The 14,511-nt window shown below is 45.7% G+C and overlaps 1 protein-coding gene across 1 annotated transcript in view; it reads right to left on the bottom strand.

Annotated features, from left to right (window-relative positions):
* Positions 1-4,365: 4,365 nt before the first annotated feature.
* Positions 4,366-14,511, bottom strand: part of chd6 (chromodomain helicase DNA binding protein 6) — a 60,283-nt gene continuing 50,137 nt past the window's right edge. Inside the window, exons 29-37 of the mRNA XM_030779104.1 lie at positions 14,191-14,399; positions 11,971-13,953; positions 10,281-10,432; positions 9,445-9,660; positions 8,433-8,900; positions 7,629-7,820; positions 6,454-6,597; positions 5,893-5,997; positions 4,366-5,654 (exon numbers count right to left, since the gene is read on the bottom strand). Of these exons, the coding sequence (XP_030634964.1) occupies positions 4,470-5,654; positions 5,893-5,997; positions 6,454-6,597; positions 7,629-7,820; positions 8,433-8,900; positions 9,445-9,660; positions 10,281-10,432; positions 11,971-13,953; positions 14,191-14,399 (4,654 nt within the window). The 3' untranslated portion in view covers positions 4,366-4,469. The remainder of the gene's footprint in view (positions 5,655-5,892; positions 5,998-6,453; positions 6,598-7,628; positions 7,821-8,432; positions 8,901-9,444; positions 9,661-10,280; positions 10,433-11,970; positions 13,954-14,190; positions 14,400-14,511) is intronic.

Raw genomic sequence — 14,511 nt, 5'->3', positions numbered from 1 at the left:
CTGGAAACTGAATCGTCCTGAAAGGGCTATTTGAAGGGAGAGCTGGCGCGACCGACATGTCTCGACATGCAAACACAAATGCACATTAACGGCGGAGCCTCTTGACGCCTTCTCCCCACTTGTACATATTTGTTGAGTAGCTCTGTAACAATAAGTATGGTCCAGAAATTATCTTACGACACAGGATTTGCCACACTGACTAGGGCGGATTCAACCTACAATATCTGACAAGTCCTGCTGCAGTAGGACGATCTACTGCTCCTCTGGAAACGCGCTTTGACCGGTTATACTAAGCTACATCTCCCCGGTCTGTCGATGTAGGGACGAAAAAAAAGAAAAGAAAAGAAAGGGAAAGAAAAAAAGAGAAAGAAACCCAGGACACCAGGGTACCAAAAAACATTTGTAACATGTAGTATCAACAATATCCTTCCAATTCTGAGAGCTAGTGACACAACAGGGTAACATCAGTTTCACACTGTGTAATGACTGACTACCATAAATGACTAAATCTGTGATTTATTTGAATATTTATAATATAGCTTGCAACATATTTCATTATTATAATTCCAGAACATATCACCATGTCTTCCTGTTGTGAACCAGAGATTAACATGTTAAGGGACATGTATCTTTTTTCTTTCTCAAATAACTGACTAGACTATATGCTCTGATCAGCACATCATGGAGACACTGGAAAGTGGGCACCTGCACAGATATTTGACATCAACAACAACGTGCAAAAAGGAGTGTGTGCTGTTTGGGCCAGCAATGCACAGAGAGTGTGCAGCCATCTCACTACTGTCTCTGCCTTAACGGAAGTCAAAAGGAACATAAAACATGGACATTCAATGACAGATTCATTTTTTTTTTGTTGTTCTTTTTTCATGAGTGATGCAGAACGAGGAAAACTGCTTCCTCTCCTCACTAACACCCCATCATACAGAAACAGAACAGCAGTAAACAATAAATACATGACAGAAACAAACAAACAAAAAGATGAAATGTAGCTGACCGTCTGATAAATAGCTGAACATAGACACAAGAAATATTTATAAAACAAAATGTTAAGGTGAAGTGTTATAATGACACGGATATTTTAAAATAAATATTCATTGACCTTCGAAGAGTACTCAAAAAACTGCACCACTGATATTAGCAGAGGGCTCTACTGGAAAGGAGAGACTGGAGAAGGCCAAACCTACACAAGCTCAGAATCACTTTGTCTGACTTAGGTCCCCAATGTTCACCCAGGTTTTTTCTTTTTTTTTTTTTTCCTGTTGAGAAATTCGTTATTCAACAAATGCTACAACATTATCTGGTGATTAGCATAGGCACAATCAGAAACAACATTGTCAGGGCTTTCCCCCCCCTCTTTTTGCAATGGACCACTCCTGTCTTCCCTCTCTGGCTGTATTAACACTGGGCCTCTTTAATGTGACAAACAGAAGGCCTCTCGATCAGATCAGATGCCTATCACATACAAGTCTGAACTTTATCATGCAAAATCAGCGGATGTCTGAATCATTCATTCACTAATACTACAATGCTATATGGTGAGGTGGACTTGTTGTTGCTCACAGAAATGATTACAACTTTAAGGAGCCATGGTGCTTAATACAGTCTGTATGCACACCCAGACTGTATAACTGCATGTTTTCTGAACTATGCTTTATGACTGAAAGAGGGAGTGTGTGTGTGTGTGTGTGTGTGTGTGTGTGTGTGTGTGTGTATATATATATATATATATATATATATATATATATATATATATATATATATATATATATATATATATATATATATAAAGGCTAGTCTCTGGTATTTTGTTGTGCTTACACTGTGTCTGGTGTTATATGGTGAAATGTGCTTGTGAAATGTTTATGTTCAATTCAAAATAGATTGCACAAAAAGGATCTGGTGATTCCAATGTAAAATCAGAAGTAATGTTGCTTTGAAATGAGTGTTTTCAAACCATAACCATGAGGAGACACCTTACAGAGGCCTGTATTGACACAACCAGAAGGCTATAACGGGGCTAAAATGCATTCCATTTCAAAACGTTCAACCTCTACACAAAAGTATTGTGATATACAGTTTTCCAACATTACGATGTAACAAAACATCCATATATATAAAATGCTAAATAAGGCAATTTTAACATAATTCGTTAAAAAGACAGATGAGCAAAAGGAAGCAAAGGATGTCATATTTGGTGAAAGTTTGGCAAAGAAAAAAAACAAGCAAACAAACAAACAAAGCCAAACCAAACAAATAAATTATAGCGTCACAAGACGTGACAAGGCAACAATGACAGTTTTTTTTTTTTCCAACAGTAAAGATGATAAGGGCAATACGACTAATGTACAGTTCCACTGGAAACCGTCCTCCACAGACGCCGTGATGTGTAAGTGTGCACATGCGACCACACATACACATCCAGACACTCACGAAAAAGGCCAAAAAAAAGTTAGACAAAAATACGACTACAAGGAAAACGTTCACTGTAAAGGACTGTGCAAAATAAAAAACAATGTTTCCATATCTGAAAATAAAGCAAGAAAACTTTCAACATTACACTCAGAGGGAAAGACAAAGATGAATATCCAAAAAAGGAGACCCTGTTATGAGACTGGGAAGGGCATAAATGTTTCTTTCATCATTTGTGTCCATCTAGTGTACAGTCTGTTAATTACAATGAACACTGGTACTGCTTTTTCTATATCCTCCAATATGCAGTAACATACTGGCAAAAAAAAGGAAAAGAAAAGAAAAGAAAAAGAAAACATGGTGTGCTTGTAAACAAAACAAAACCAAAAACAACAGTAACATACAGCAAAAATGGATTTGACATGGTTTTAAAAAGTCTTAATAGGATCTAACTCTACAGTATTTCCAAAATGCCTCTGAGGAGCCATGAACACAAAGAAAACTCTTCTGTGTAACGGAACAAGACTTTGTACCCCCCCACCCCACCCCGTCCCAGCAAACCCATGTCCTGCCTTACATCAGACCAAACTGACAGGAATGGACTGCTTTTCTTTATCTTCCTTTTTTTCTTCTTCTTCTTTTCGCACAGAGCATCCCTTTGCTCACATCCTTCTCTGTCTCTCTCCCCTCTAAACTGTGGCGTCCTTTCTAAGCCTGTTTGGAAAAGATACGTCTAAGGGTCAGAGGTCAATATGTACCCAACATCTGTGACTGATCGGCCCTGTCCCAGATCTCCACAACGCCCCCTTGCGTTAGTGTCATTGTATTCTCTACTTACCAATCTCCACAGACTGGACAAGTCAAAGCTTTATCAGGAGGTCTGAGTATTCACTCAATCCTAATCCTAATCTTCTAGATTAAGTCAAAATTAAGGTGATAAATAAAGGGGGCACGGTCAATCATACACATCCCTTAAATACATATTTGACTAGTCTTTCTCTCTGCCCTTGTTCTGGTCAGTAAATAAAGTTATTGATAAGTTTTCAACTCCAGAACATGATTCACTGCAGTGAGACCAGGGATAAAATGGCATCTTCTCAAAGTTGCATTGCGATTATATCCTCTGCTTAAATAAACTATTTAAAAAAAAAAAACCAAAAAAAAAAAACCTCTGGATTGTTCTTTGCTATCAATTTCAAGCAGTGTTCATTTCATATTTGAGTATTTATGATACTCAAAGTGTTGCATCTGACAGCTTAGTATAGATTTGCATTTTAATGTTTGCTTACATACTTTTTCACTAGAATGTTAACATAGCAGCAACCAGCTATGGTTGGACTTTGCTGTCCTTTAAAAGAGATGTAGCAGCAATTTGGCCAATAATCTTTCAAAGGGAATTCAAAGACTATTTTGTATGACATAACCAACTAACGGTTATGAATTTTAAGCTATTTTAAAGGAGAAATATCTGCAGACTGGGGGGGTGCAAAAAAGTGGGAGTGCGCTGTTACTATAACCCTGTTCACACCACCAATAAAATGGAGACAGTTGTCTCTACAGCACAACGTCAGCCCTTCACTGCATTCTAGAACTTTCTCAGGTCCACAGACTCTCATTCATAGAAACTGTCTGATGGAACATGTGGCCAATTCTGATGTCCCTTTCCTGTCTATCAGGCCGCTTTTCTCCGCCTCCGCCACAGCTGACTAGGAGGCCTCTGGCTACAACCCCACCACGTCAAGACAAGTCCAAAGGCCCCTCATTCTCGGGCGCTGGGCTGCCGTCTCCTACTGCATCAACAACTGTGTGTGTGCGTTTGCATGCATGCATGCCCATCTCACTGAACAAATTCTCTGGAGAGAGGGATAGTGGACAGAAACCTGTCAGCTTGAGCAGAAGAATTACAAACATTAATAGGTGGTTAATAAAAGTTTTTTTGTTGTTGCTGTTGTTTTTTTTTTCTTTTTTTTTTTTTTAACATGAACATTGATGGACACAACACATGACAGAAAAGTTGGAACAGAAGGAGGAACATGGGAGTCCTACAGCGATTCTCTGTCCTCCCTGGAGCCACTCTCCACCTCCTCCCCTTCAGGCAATCTGTCCTCCTTTTCTCTTTCTGTCTCACCCCCATCCTCCTCGTCTGCTCCTCTCTGACCTTCAGCGTGCTTCTCTGTACTGACTTCGGGAGGAGCACAGGAGTCCTGTCCTTTCACCTCCTCTGTGGCATCTCCACTCTGATCCCCTCCCTCTTCTCTGGTGCTTTCTGTCAAGTTTCCGTCACTGGGCTCTGTCAGTGGCTCGCCGTCTGTAACCGCGCAACCCATCCCGTTCCCACTTTCACTCTCACCACCCGTGCCTCCTCCTGCAGCCCCTCCTCCACCTTCTTCCCTTACTTTTTTCTTCTTGCGCTTGGGGCTGCCGGTACTGTCCGTGACAGGCATGGCAGGCAGGGCCATGATGCTGCCGTGAGGCAGGAACATGTGTGGGTACAGCAGTCCGTGGGACATCCCTGGGATTAGGAAAGGGTTAAACGTAAGATGACTGCCTGTGGTGCTGATGCTGCCGGTGCTGGCCATACTCGTGCTGTTGCTACCGCTACTGGTTGCTGCGGTAACCGCAGACACACACGCAGCTACCGCGGTGCCTGCTCTACCTTCCCCGCTCATCTGCTTCTCCTCCTTCCTCCTGTCCGCGTTAGCAGGCTGAGCGTTAGTGTTAGCACAGTCGCTTGTGGCGGCAGACTCGGCGTTGCTAACTGCTATGGAGGAGGATGTCACCGTGGCGACACTCACGGGTGTCGCTGTGGAAACTGACGGTGTCGCTGAGGTGGGAGGGGGCTGGCTCATGAGCCCTCCCACACCAAACATGGGCGGGTGCTGTACGGCTGGCATGCTGTGAAGCATCATGGGAAGCATACCCAAGCCGTTCTTTCCATCGGCCTCTCCGGCGGGCACTGCGGCGAAACCATGTGGGAACCCCATGAGTCCGGCGGCTGTCAGTGGGATGCCGGGAACATTTCGCAGGTTCTGCAGGCTCACCAGGTCCATGCTACTGATCAGGCCACCGTTCATGAAGAGCGGCCCCATGCTGGACGGAGACTCCGCAAGCAGGGATCCCGATTTGGGCAGTTCACTGCGGGGTCTCCGTCCCCTCCGTCTGGGACCTGGGTCCCGACACACTGGCTCTGTCAGGATACGGGTGAACTTTCCCTCAGGAAGGAAACCCTGCAACCACACAGCAGATCAGATTCAGATGCAGAACATCCATTAAAAAAAAAAAAAAAAAAAAAAAAAAGATTTATATTTGAGATGATGAAAGTTCTAACACTGTCTTCTCTACAGTGATAAATAGTGCAGGTGTAAACAGTATACCCAATAGAGATGACATGATCCTAATCTTAGTGTAAGACTGATCAAAGAGGTAGAGGGAGGTGTATGGTGGAGGATGGTCTAAAGTACTCACAGAGTGCTTCACCACTTCCGCCCAGTCAGGTGCCACACAGTACTCAGAGTTGGCGTCAAGCCACCGAGAGAGCTCCTTAATGGCTGGAGCCATAGCGCCACCAAGCTAGAAACAAAAGAACCACAGCATTAGACTGTTTTATGGATTATTCCATAATCACCCTGAAACTTTATTAAAATAAAATGAACAACAGGAGCTGGGTTCGGACACGTGCATTTAATGTTCCTGGACGTCGATATGAAAAGGGCAGAATGTGGTTCATTCCACTCAACTGATCATATACTCATAATCATATACTGAGGAATTAAAATATAGCTCAGTAGGGATTTTATTCATTTTCTCTCTTGCTCAGTTGAATCCGGCTTTGGAGGTGAGTGTGTATAAAGTGAGCACTGTGAATACTAATGTGGATTATATGGGGTCACTGTCTGGAGGTCAGTAAAGGAACAGACTGGCAGTGAACACAGGAACCATTTGGGACACAGAAAAGGGAGAGTAAAAGAGTGAAAGATGGCAGAACAGAGTGAGTAAGGCCAGGTCTGGTTTGGGGTGGAGTGTTACCCTGCGACCAGTGCTACGGTGTACCACGGGTACTCTCTCTTCTCCAGTCAGGGAGTTGACGTCCAGTTTAGTGGGGTCTTTACAGCGGTGCCTCCTCTGCTTAGGCCGCTCCACAAAGCCATGTAACATTCCAGCAGTCTGAGACTACAACAGAGACAGAAAATCCACAAGCATGATAAACCTAAAGCTAATTTCAGTGCTACAGCCAGCGAGCTCTGCTGCTCTCACTCCAGCCAGCAGGCTTCTCTCTCTCTCTCTCTCTCTCTCTCTCTCTCTCTCTCTATTTGGAGGAAGCTATAACCTTCAGAGCACCTTCTGACTCAGTTTTGGGCAGGGTAGACTGACGTCCTGCTCCCAACAGGCCTACATGAGCTATAAATGGGTAAATGAATGTAGAGTTTTACCATGTCCCAGTCTAAAGCTCAGACTGGACCTAGCAGGCCTGTTCATATCATAAACCTGCAGCACTTTTTCAGTGACCTGTTCACGCCTAATTTTAATCCTACTTGTTTATTTATATCGCTCTTCGTGTTGTCAATAAGATTTGGCACAGGTCAAAACAACAGCTGTTAACAATAAAATGCATTTTGTGAACAGAGTGTTCTCATTTTGTCCAATTTTCTGTGCATTGTCTTCCTAGTTCTGAACCAATCTGCTTGCCAGCGATGTTCTTAACCGTGTATTCTGTGGATTTTAGGGGAGATCTAGGTGTGGAAGGTCTTTCAAACACTGATTTTCAACAGAATAAAAGTACACGTTTTGACATCCTGTCACTGAAATGACCATGGAAGTCCTTGACCAGGTTTGGACTATTTGTGGGTGCAGACACACTTTAAATCAACAGCTCAGAGCATAGATTAAACACGTAACAAATGACTGGGTCATTATTATTATCCTTCATTCTCACACTAAAACACACCAATTTCAGTGTCTTCATCTCTTTTATGGCAAACTCTCAGTGCTCTCCACACACACCCAGGAACATTAGCGTGAGTCAACTGTTAACCCCACAAATACACAGAGGCATCATGGGACACATTAAAAGACACAGCATGGCCAGTATGAACACAATTCTCCAACTTATAAACATTGAGCATGCGACTCAAACACACCGGAAGCTTCTTTTTGAGTAGTATGTCTGTGATACGGTGGAGTGCAGAGGGGGCATGACTAACCGGCGGAAAAGCTGGCACGTCCATACTGTATGTGGGGTTCTGTCTTAGCCACTCCATCAGCCCCTTACTGGCGGACTCTCTGTCCATACTGGGAGCTTTGGGTGGCTGGGTGGGAGGCGGACATGTGGGTCGCTCTGTCTGAGAGGATGTGGACGAGACGATGGGGTGACTGATGCTCTCTGCTGACAGAGCCTGTAAGACAGGCACACAAATACACACACACACACACACAAACATACACATACGCGCGCACACAAACACACACACACAAACACACGCGCGCGCACACACACACACGTATACCAACACACACAAGGATTCAGTGAAACTACAGCATGCCAAACCCATTTGCCAAACTATAATCAGAAATCCACTCTCATGACCATCCAAACCAATCCTCATGACTATACAGCCTGTTGGTTAGATTCTAATTCAGATTTTTGATAATCAAATCTCAAGACCATGTTTTTACCATCTGTACTCTTCACAGGATGATTAGCTGCAATTGAGTCTCATGTTGCTGCTGTGGGAATGATGGGAAAATTCATTTAAATGTAGTTCCCATATGTCTCCGCACAACTCAACATCTGTCTCCACCGAATATAGGCTTAGACCAAAATAATACACCATCAGCCTGCCTATGGCATTACTGATCGACAGACTAAAAAACATTCATGCAGTTATACCTCATCTTCAGCAGTCTCTTCACTGCCCTTTTCACTCATTCTCTGTCTTTCATGTGTCAGTCCATCCCTCTATCCACCCATAACTAAGTGCAGAATTCTCTCCTCCCTCTGCACTAACCTGCTGTTCGGGGAGGTGCATGCTGCGATTCTTGATGAAGCCGAGGTCAGGACCCTCCACGTTTCTCCTGCGGCCCCTCCTCCTCCTCATGATGGAGTCATCTCTGCGCAGGTTGCCGTTGACGATCTGCCCGGTGACGGGGTGGATGAGACCGGCCTGCAGGATCCCGGCCATGTCCAATCCCAGGGAGCTCTGGATGGAGCCCAGTGAGGTCATCTTATGGGAGGTGGAGTGGACGGTGTGGGTCATGTGACCGGGCTCTGTGGTCATCCCCAACTCCGCAGGCTTGGACAGGTCCATGGCCGTCTCCTGCCAGCCGTTAAGGAGTAGAGAGCCGTCGCGGTGAGGGACGCTTACGGGGATCTTCTCCCCTGAGTGGCATGGTTTGGACAAAGCCTCCGTCTCAAAGTCAAACTCTCGTCTACCTCGCTTTATCTCAGACAGAAACGCAGGGGTCACCAGTCTCTCCTGGGGAGACCAGACAGCAAAGGGACCAACACAGAGAAACCAGGACATGTTAATGAGGTCAGCTATGATAAACTAGAGAGCAAACTTTGTCAATAAACTTCAAGCCGGCTTGAAAAAGTTAAGACTGTAAACAGCGACAATAGTGTTTGAAGGTCTTATTGTAACAGTGTTAATAGTTCTGTGTTAAGAGGTGTTGCTGTGGACACTAATTGTACCAATGATGTCACATGTGTATAGTGAGTACATATAGTATGATAGTCTGTGTTCAGTGTGTGCAGTGTGTGTGCTTGTGTCGTGTGTTTATTTTATTTGTGATTGCTGTGGTAGAACATTTCTAGAAGAGAGGTGCAGTCATTTGACTAAGCTGACTTGATTTAATCTAACGTACTTCCACGTTTAGAATTGTTGTCCAATTTTATTTCTCATCTGTTTGACAACTGTATGCAGTTAGATAATTTAAGACCAATGTGCATTTGTTCCAGGGCTCTTTACTAAGCATGCCTATTTAAGTCTTGTCTGAGGATACTCAAAACCACTCGGTCACCTTGTTTATGCGTGGGACGGGTGGGGTGATGTTGAAGTTAAGGCTCTGGGTGGGGGCTATGCGGGGGGGCAGGAAGCCAGGCCTGGGGTGGCTGTTGTTGGCCATGCAGGTGTTGGCCAGTGAACTAGGAGACTCGTACTGCTGACTGGAGGAGGGCCACCTGCCCTTTAGGATGGCGTGGCAGATACTGTCAATGCGGTTCATTATCACTCTGTCCTGTGGAGGAACATGAACCAAACACAGATCCAGTCAAAAGTTTAATCGCCATTTTAAGTCAATGCTCATGATACATGCAAAGGTATGTAACCATAACAACAATAGTGAATGACGGTAACAGGGCTTTGCTACAGGTTTTACATCCACTGCATGAGGAGCAGGTTTAAGGAAGTTTTGAGTGAAGTAAACCAGTGAGGGCACTAAAACCAAACGTGTGGCTCAGAAGTCACATTCACAGTGAAAGAAACACTGAGACTATATTAAAAACTGTCAAGAAATTAAACTTATCCCCCTGGAACGAGGCATGAAATTCTTTTAGAAAAAAACATTTTAGTGACGGGGAGACCATATTCGATAAGCAGTCTCGAGATGCTGTGGGCAACTTTGGTTGAGCAATGGCCATGCAGTGTTTGAGTTAGGGGCACAGTGTGGGGGGACTAGGAATATTAATATTCAATTATGAATGAGCAAAAGATATTCACAACACGCACACACAGACATATAGACATACACAGACATATAAGCACACACTGGTATACACAGACGTAAACACACACACACACACACACACACACACACACTTAGGCCCACAGACACACAGACAGACAGGGCCAGGGCACCTTGGGCCACTCAGAGAAGGAGTAAAGAGCTTTCTCCTGCAGCAGCTGGGCGATGGTTGGCTCCCTCACATCAGGGACAGAGTCCGTGATGTCACACACAGACATGGGCGGGGCAAACCGCGGAGCCTCCACGTAACCATCCACCAGCAGACCTGGACACACACAACCGTTACAAAATTATGACTCAGCAGAAAGACACTACATCTGGCCGACACACACACATGCAGGCACGCACGCACACGCACACACAAACACACACACGCTGCTTTCTGGTTAATCATAATATCATCAGACTCTAGAACTGTGTTAACACAATGGCCTGAACAAGCCTACGGCGTTTGAACATTTCTCACATTACTAACAAAAAGCTTAGAAATGTTATGCATTTGGAGTCACAGTAACAGCCCTAAAACTACAAAGTAAGAAATTACACATTACAGTACACAGAAAATACATTAGACACTGAGGTACTGCATATTAATCACAACAGTAACAACTGAGGCTCTGCCTATTTCACACAATGGACTAGTGCAATGGCTTTTACAGAGGCAGTACACATTCAAAATGCAACAGAATTTGAAAACTAAGCACACCACATCCACTGTTATTCTCCAAAACTTTAGTGATAGACATAATCCAAATCCATAACTAAACTGCCATTTGCCATTATAACTAAACACAACTCTGATTGTATATGTGTGTATACAGATGTCAACACTCACTCTGTGTTTTAAGAGTTCAAAATCTTAAATGACTTTTCTTGAACAACTTTCTTATTCCTTTTTTTTTTTTTTTTTTTTTTAAAGTCACAGTTCCTCTGTACTGAAAAACTGAAGACACACATTCAGTGATGCATAGTATGTGTCCTGAGAAAGAGCCCAGCTGACACACACATGCACTGGGCACACATTTTTGTTACTGCTAACTCCAAAGGCACTTTAACAGGGAACGTTGGAAGAAAACAGTTTCAACAAATGTCATCACATCCCAACCACTGGATCAATCGGTGGCTGCCTTGACAACCAGCTTTACGTGCCTTTCTTCTCAGTGACTTGCGTCTGCATGGCAGTGATTATGAGACAAGGCTGTACTCTGTTTCAAGAGCTCCTCTTGAGAGAGGAAAAAAACAAAAACAAAACTAAAACAAAACCCACAGCCAAGAACTGAACCTGATAAGACTCTCTCACAGAGGGTTTGTACAACCACGATTAAAGAGCTGTTGAGAACTGGTCTGAGGAGGGAAGACTTGGCAGTAACTCCAGGGCCACTCGGACCAGGATTCAGTGACTTGTCCTAACTCTTGAGGAGTCCTAAGCTTGAGGAATCCATAAGTACACATTCAAAGTGCCAAAACAGTGAGCAGTTTGGGATGAATGAGATAGTTGGTTTGGGAAACTCAAAACTTCATGAGCACAATTTAATTTTGTGAACCGGAATGTGATCTGTAACTTCTGAAACTACTCTTGTAACGCAGTGACACAGACTTACTGCCATGTCTGGGAGACATTCGGATATGTGTAAGAACTTTACAGAAAACTCTGCTTGCTGCACATTCTATTACTAGAGATTTTCTTTGAAGTCATCAAACAGGAACGAGAGGAATTCTCTCTCACAAACTTTCTGCAACGTGTTCACAGACTGAAGAAAGCAGTATGATGATATAGGCAAAAGACAGCATTCTGTTTCATACCTGGAGTCTTTGCCTGCTCCTCCTTGATCTCACTCTTAATGTCCAGCACCTCAGTCTGCTCCAGATGGGGTGTGAGGGTGGTGCTGTCAGGTTCTGGCTTCATCTCTGAGCAGGCTGGATCCATCAGGAACTCCTGCTTGATGTTGGAGACTATGCCAGGTTCAGGAGAGGTGGAGGTGTCGGGTGGAGGGAGGGGTAGGGACGGGGTCGAGGGCGGAGACGGCGGTGAAGGCCCAGCTGTTGAGAGAGGTTCACCTAGAGTGCTCCCTACCGTGGTTTCAGAAGGTTCCGGACAGGGCACGTCAGAGCGCCTTTCCTCCGAAGACTCTTCAGGAGGTTCCAGTGTGGAGTCTTCACTGGGCCTCTCCTCACAATGCTCCTTTAAATTACCATCACATGGATCTCCTAAGGGGATTTCCACTGGCTCCCGTAAGGCTGTTTGGCAGGGCTCCTCCAGAGATACTCTGCTTGAATCCATTAACTGCTCCTGACTGGGATCTGCTAACGGCTCCTTCAGCTGGCCTTTTGGGTGTTCTAGATCTAGGGCCTCTTTTTGTAGCTCTGAAACATTCTCCTCTGAGGTTCCCTTTTGGGATTCCAGCCTATTATCTTCCGGGTTTTCTTCTGTTGACCCAATGCTCATTCCCTCTAAGGTTTCCTCAGACTCCAGAACTGTGTCCTCCATACTGTGACTGTCTCGTGACAGGTCTTCCTTCTCGAACTCGAAGCCCACGCTTTCTGTCCTGTCCCCAGGACTGGCCATGCTGTGAGTGATGTCAGAGTCGCTCAGCTTCTCCTCCGGCTCCTCGCTGACGGGAGGAGCCTGATGGAGGTTCATGTCCGATAGTGTGAGGGGAGGTGGAGGTACATATTCAGGAGGACTTGCCGACAGATCCGACTGCCCCACGGCTCTCTCACCGACACTGAGGTCCTTGAACAGCATGAAGCTGGGAGCGAGTGGCTCGACGGGGTTACTCTGCGAGTCAGAGCTGGCCATGTTCAGGCAGTCTGTCAATGTTTCGTCACCCTCCGGCCCATCTGCGGGCTGCCCGGCGTCGAGGAATCCCGTCTCCAAGGCGGGCGTGCCCAGGATGGGGTCGGCCTCGTTGAAGATGTCAGTGGCGCTGGTATGGTCGGAGCTCTCCCAGGGTGTCTGGAGCTCATCCAGCTCCACCGAGGGGGCCATCAGCCCGGTCTCCTCCGACGACCCCTGTTCCCCGACCAACACGTCACTGCGCAGCTTCCCAGCAATGGAGTCAGCCATATCCCCTTGTCCTCCGCCCAGGTCTCCTTGGACACCGTACGAGTTGAGCATGCTCTGGCCTCCCGATGCAGAGTTGAAGGGGAAACCATTGAAGGCCTCTTTGCTGGGCTTGCCGTGGAGCGAGTCCGACGCCAGGCCATCATGCTGCAGAGACGTAAGCTCGAGAGAGTCATCCAGAGGGGGGCAGTCCAGAAACCCTTCTCTGGGACCGGTGCTCATACCCAGGGTGCTGCAGGGGTCGGAGGCCACCGGCTCCGAGTGGTGGTGCATGTGCGTGTGGATGTGTGTGTGGGCGTGGCCATGATGGGAAGGTGTGGGGTGGTATTCGGGGGGCTGAGGTGAGTGGCAGTGCCCGAGGTTGGTATCGTAGAGGCAGCAGTGGTGGTGAGGCATGCCCTGCACGTGGTACCCATGGTTCTCTTTGTGCACGTAGTTTCGATGAGCCTCCAGGAAGGAGAGCTGGGGGTCATTGAGGATGTAGTACTCTGTGCGGCTAAGTCCGTGCTTGGCAACGCCGATCAGGAGGTCGCGGTCATGCTTCCCGCATTCCCACCACACGGGCAGGTAAAGGCTCGGCTGGCACAGCTGCAGTCGCTGACCCAAGAGTGGGTGACGCAGTACCTGCTCCCGAACTTTACGCAGCAGCTCAATACGGTAGAGGGTACGGGCAGCGCGCTCCTCAGTGAGAGGCTCCACCAACAAAGAGGGATCCACGGGACCTAAGGAACAAACAGATCGAGAGAGAGAGAGTGTGAGAGAGAGAGAGACCTTGTAATAAAGTTGTTCTGAAAACATATTGTATAAAAGTAATTAAATTTTGTCATTTTAGTGGCAAAAAAACTACAATGAAATCTACCAGTCCTTAAAAATTCACATTACTTTCATCAGCCATTCCTATCCCGAACCCATCAACATTCCATTTCGTGACAACCACACTCCACTCTATCCATCTCTACCTTCATCCTTCCTGGGCGGTAATCTGCAAGCAGTGCGACACATGGACACAAAGGCATAGAAGTATCTCTCCAAACTCTCATCTGTTTTCCTATCCAGACGAGCAAAAGAACGGAACTGGCTCCAGTCAAAAGCCTTTTTCTCTGGGTCGTACACCACACCAAACGAGGACACGGTGCGATAAAAATCTGCCTGTTCGCGCCTTGTCCACCTGGTCAAAAGAACAACAAATGGACTGATTTGTAAAGGAAAGTTTGTGAGAATTGGTCATTCACACCTGCCTCACGTGTGCTGTGCAACAGCCCCTTATGTTGTGTTTGATA

The sequence above is a fragment of the Chanos chanos genome, chromosome 7, assembly GCF_902362185.1.
Source record: "Chanos chanos chromosome 7, fChaCha1.1, whole genome shotgun sequence".
Lineage (NCBI taxonomy): Eukaryota > Metazoa > Chordata > Actinopteri > Gonorynchiformes > Chanidae > Chanos > Chanos chanos.
Note: the sequence above shows the minus strand (reverse complement) of the source record. Positions and strands in the feature narration are given on the sequence as shown.